Consider the following 5388-nt stretch of genomic DNA (forward strand, 5'->3'; position numbering starts at 1 on the left):
GACAGCCCACACAGAGTTTGCCTGTCTTTGAGAGTAAACGAATGAGAGATGGCTAGAATTTGCTACCTTTGAGACTTTTTTTCTATATTGCTTCATAAGAGGTATACGTTTTTGGAAAGAGTTTAAATAAATGCCGACCCACCCTTTCAGACAGGAATTGTGCTTTCTTCCTAGTCTTCAAATGTGCAGTGGCTGACAACAGAGGAGAGGAGCGAACTTATTCCTGGCCTGAAGGCAGCAGGATGGTCAGAATTAAGCGACAGAGACGCCATCTACAAAGAGTTCACCTTCAAAAATTTTAATCAGGTAATTCCTGATGTGCCCGGCTTGGTTTTTGTCAGTTGCCCTGTTATGTTTCTGTGACTACTGCTTGTCTGGTGCCATGTGCGCTTGGACCACACCCTCTCTTCCTTATGAATTCATTGACAAGATTGTCCTGCTGACTCGGGCAGTCCGAGCTCTGGGGGAGGGGTTGGTTTTCTGTTGCTTAGAAATCAGCTCTGCGTGGTGGTGTAGACCTGGAATCCTAGCATTGGAGAAACTGAGACAGGATCATGAGTTCAGGGTTAGCCTGGACTACATGGTGAGTTCCAGCCTGACTCCAGTTAATGACCTTGCCCCCCTCCCCCCGAGAATGAGAATGATTGAACATCAGATTCTGAGGCCACTGTAGCTTTGATTTGGGGTTGGGTAAGATCGTCTTTTTCTGAGTAACTCTAAATGAGGACATGAGTGTTTTTCTGTGTACTAGAAGGGTGTATGCAGGAGGCCAGGTGAGAGGCACAGTCTGCTTGCTTTCTCTACTTTTTCAGGGCACTTAAAAAGATCAACAGCTCATAGTTGTGTTTTGTCTCTAAACCCTCTCCTATGCTGCACCTCTTCCCCTTCCCGGCCAGCTCCTAGCCTGCTATCCAGCCCTTGGACATTTTCTCAAAATCTGACCTCCCCAGGGGAGACTCAGCCTTCCCAGGTAACTGTTCCATTTGGGCCGCACCCTGTTCAGAGAGTCATCTCCCATGACTTAGCTTTCATGACTCCTCCACTGCGTTCATGTACGGTCAATGCTTTTGACTAGCTCGTGTTTGCTCAGTTACTTCAGTAATCCTTTGGACAGATTTCTTGTTTTTATTTATGTTAGGCGTTGGCATCTAGCAGTCAGAGCCCATGTTTGCTTTGCTCTCCATGCTTCTGAGTACAAACAGGCATCGATTACAGGGCAGACATTGATTACAGTGTTTGCCGGTTTCTGCAAGGGTGTGCAAGCACCAGATTCCCACTGAAGGAACCCTTGGCACGTCTTCCTGGTAAATGCCATTGGCTCTGCGGAGTTGCCTGCCCTGCTCTCTTCGTCTGTCATCTGGCTGCCAGCCATTTGCCGTAAGTCCCCAGTTCCTGAGAAAACCTGGACCAAGCTGACTGCTTGCTCCTACTGCCTTGCGTGCTCCACAGCGCTTGTCAGGTCTCGGTGTTCTGTGGCTGGTGGCAGGGCGCCTCACTGGTACGGTAAGCTGTACATAGCTCCAGGTAGCCTTTCCCAAGCTTATTAAAATCCTTACATGGGTACATCTTGACTTCTTTAAGCCTGGGCTAATTTATCGGGCTTGAACCTGTGACTTGAGGTGCTAGCGTAGTGCTGCCTCAGGCTCTGCCCTGAGCTGGGCGGGAGGGAAGCTGTGCAGGGCATGTGGGATTAACCGTGCCATTACACTCCATGACATTTCACTGCCTGGGCCTTTCCCTCCAGTTTTTAGGTAGGGGAGCCAGCATCAACTCTCCAGCAGGCCCTGTGACTTCTGCCTGGGCAGTGGCCTGGGCTGGCAGTGGTGCCATGACCAGCTATCACTGCCCACACACAATCAGAACACACCTGTAATCCCGCTGGACCCCCATTTCTCATCGCAGAGGGATGAGAAATGCACACACTGTGTGCAGGTATCTGGAAGACAGCGTTGAAGACCTGGTGGTGGAATTCAGCTTGCAGTGGCAGACGTGGAGTGTTCTGGGGAGGCAGCTTTGCCCGCGGTTGGGTATTGTCAGAATAAGGGCAGGTCTGTGATTCAGCACTTTATGGATCTCGCCTCTAGGGAGATTAGACAAAGGAAGAGGCAGAGCTAAGGGAGAAAGAAGCATTAGCTAGTAAGCAGTGGTGCTCAGTGTGTGGCGCGGAGCCCTCAGGCCTGTCTGTGCAGATAGCATCATAGAGCCTGCTGCGTGTCCTGATTCGTGTCCGCTGCAGAGTGGCTTCTTTGCTGTTATGTACAGCTGGTGTGGACACCGAGGCAGGAGAACCGCAGTGTGAGGTCAGCTCGGACCATGAAGAAGGTCTCTGACTCCAGGAATCAATCAAAACGTGGGCTGTAGAGATGGCTCCGCAGGGAAAGGCACTTGATGCTAACCCTGATGACCTGAGTTCAGTCCCCACGACTCAGCGTGGTGGAAGAAGAGAACTGACTCCCTGAAGTTGGTCCCTGGCCTGTATACTTGCACCATAGCACATGTGCACACACACGCGCGCACATACACAAACACACACACATGCTCATATACACACACTAAAAAATAAATATAACAACAGCAACAACAATAACGACAAAACTTTAAAAAAAGAATACACTAAGGCAAGAAAGAAGAGAACACGGAGGAAGGCCTAGTCAGTTCCAGGCCAGCTCCCAGATGCAGCTGCTTTCCCTCTGCATCTTGTCTGAGAACAAAACAGCACTGTAGCGCTGACAGAGCCTCACCCAGTTTTGACTGGCCCGGACTGAGAAAACCTGGACCAAGCTGACTGCTTGCTCCGGCCGCCTCGCATGCTCCACAGCTCGTGTCAGGGTCTGTATAGCCCAGTCCTGGAAGTCATAGAGATCTGCCTGCCTCTGTCTCCTCCACGCTGGGATCAGGGTGTGAGCCACCACACCTGGCAGGCCATTTTGAACTGTAGCAACAGTATGACATTATAATAAGAGGGTATGACTGCAGATGCTCCCCTCGGAACGACTCTCCTTATTGCTGTTATGGTCTTTCTCCTCATTTTATGTGAAGTATCTTTAAATCAGTTTGATTTAAAAAAAAAAACTAATTTTAATTATGCTTGTATGTATATCTGTGTAGAGTACGTGCAGGTGAGTGGGGGAGCCAGAGGAGGCCTGAGACAGCCATTAGGTTCCCTGGTGGTTGTGATCACACAATGTGGGTGCTGGGAACTGAACTCAGGTCCTCTGGAAGAGCAGCGAGTGCTGCTAAGCACCGAGCCACTCTCCAGGCTTTGATTTTACGAGTAACTCGTTAATTCTCTGTGTACTTTAAGCACCGTCTCTGTGGCTGGCGTGGCTCTAGGCTCCGGGCCACCCAGCACTGTGGAGAACTAGATGATGAGCAGAGGAGTAGGTAACGTGGTCTGAGCTCATGGAAGAAGGGCTCCCTGAGAAACCAGGCCAGTCCTGAATGAAGGGCAAAGGGCAAGGCATTGCCTTTCTTTCTGTGCTGGGGTTTGAACCTAGGAGCCTGAACATGGTGGGCGTGTGCTCTGCCACTGAACTCCGTCACCAGCCCAGGAGGGGAAGGCAGTCTTTAAGTTCACAGTCTCTCTAGGGAGAGAACGTGTGGAGGCTGGTGGACATGTGAGGATGTATGGAAAGAACATTCCAGAAGAGGACAGATTTCCTCATACAAAATAATCTCAAATGATGGGATAGGAACCGGGAGGGTAGTGTTCTAGAGTGGACAGAGAGGAAGAAAGGGCTCTAGGGCCTTGTGGGCATGGTGAGGCATTTGGACTTTATTCTGCAAAGGACAGATGGTAGAGGATTTCAAATAGAGAGACTTGGCTTTTGTTTTAAAACAAACAAACAAACAAACACCACCAGGAAAATTTGCTCCAATTCCTCTGCTGAGGATCGATAGAAAGAGGGCAAAAGCGGAAGCAGGGAAGCTGTTTGGACTCTCGGATTAGTCCAAGCCAGAGCCCAGAGAGTGGAGGTGGCACTGGGAATGGAGAGAAATGGCGGGGTGGTTCCCATCAGTGTGAGGATGGAATAATTAGGCCTCTGTGAAGAACTGGGCTGTAACTCAATAGTACAACTGCTTGCCTGGCGTACCCAAGGTCCTGGGGTCTATCCCAGTACCAGAGAGAGAGGGGGAGAGAGGGAGAGGGAAAGGGAGTGGGAGAGAGAGAGAGAGAGAGACAGAGAGAGAGAGAGACACAGAGAGAAACAGAGAGACAGAGAGACAGAAAGCAGAGAGAGAGACAGAGAAACACAGAGAGGCAGAGAGACACAGAGAGAGAGACTTGCAGATGATTTTGATGTGGGGTGAGGGGGTATTAAGGATGACCCAAGGTTTTGGTAAACTGTAAGATGGCGGAGGATGTCATTGGTAGCTCGTGCAGAGTTGTAAAGGGGAGGGTATGGGAGAGAGGAGGGGACTAAGCCCGCTGTGTGCACATCAGGGATGAGACATTTAGTTGTTCAGTTGGAGAAATCAGGTAAGAGTTATGAGGTCAGAATGCAGACCGAGATGAGAATTACCAGTGGAGGGGGGCAGTGGTGAAAGCAGGTCCATGCTAGCAAGAGGGATGGGATTGGAGTGGCCATGCAGGCACAGGGCCAGTTTGTCATGGCGTTAGGAAAGGACATTCATCCTAAGCAGACACAACTCTCTTCTGATTGTGTCTGTTCTTTCGGTGAGTCCTGTGGCTACAGGCAAGGGCATTGGAGGTCTAGAGATAACAGAAGGAAGAGTTGTTTAGTGTCTAAGGTAATGAACTAACGAGGGAGAGGTGGCTGATGCTGGGATATTTGGAGTCATTAAAGATTACGGTGCAGCTTTCAAAGTGAAGATTTGTTTTATCCAGCTGTACACAACTGCATGGGCACAGACTTGGAGTAGATTGATACTGGATTGGGCTTAAATTAAAAAAAAAAAACAGCTGAATTTTGAGCAAACACGTGCTGTGGAGTAATAGAAGGGCAAGAGAAATGAAAGTGGGTACAAGGGAAGAATTAAACTGTTGGCCCTAGGAGTTGGGGGTGGGCATACATATGCTATGGGATATATGTGTGTATGGGGGGTGGGCATGTATATGCTATGGGACATATGTGTGTATGAGGGGTGGTCATGCATATGCTATGGGACATATGTGTGTATGGAAGATGGTCATGCATATGCTATGGGACATATGTGTGTATGGGGGGTGGGCATGTATATGCTATGGGACATATATGTGTATGGGGGGTGGTCATGCATATGCTATGGGACATATGTGTGTATGGGGGTGGTCATGCATATGCTATGGGACATATGTGTGCATGAAGGGTAGTCATACATATGCTATGGGACATGTGTGTATGGAAGATGGTCATGCATATGCTATGGGACATACGTGTGTATGGG

At 49.4% G+C, this 5388-nt stretch overlaps 1 protein-coding gene across 1 annotated transcript in view; it reads left to right on the forward strand.

Annotated features, from left to right (window-relative positions):
• Pcbd2 (pterin-4 alpha-carbinolamine dehydratase 2) overlaps positions 1-5388 on the forward strand; it is a 57121-nt gene that overhangs the window by 6540 nt on the left and 45193 nt on the right. Inside the window, exon 2 of the mRNA XM_005355333.2 lies at positions 175-306. Coding sequence (XP_005355390.1) covers positions 175-306 — 132 coding nt within the window. The remainder of the gene's footprint in view (positions 1-174; positions 307-5388) is intronic.

Source organism: Microtus ochrogaster, chromosome 16 (genome assembly GCF_000317375.1).
Source record: "Microtus ochrogaster isolate Prairie Vole_2 chromosome 16, MicOch1.0, whole genome shotgun sequence".
In the NCBI taxonomy this organism is placed as follows: Eukaryota; Metazoa; Chordata; class Mammalia; order Rodentia; family Cricetidae; genus Microtus; species Microtus ochrogaster.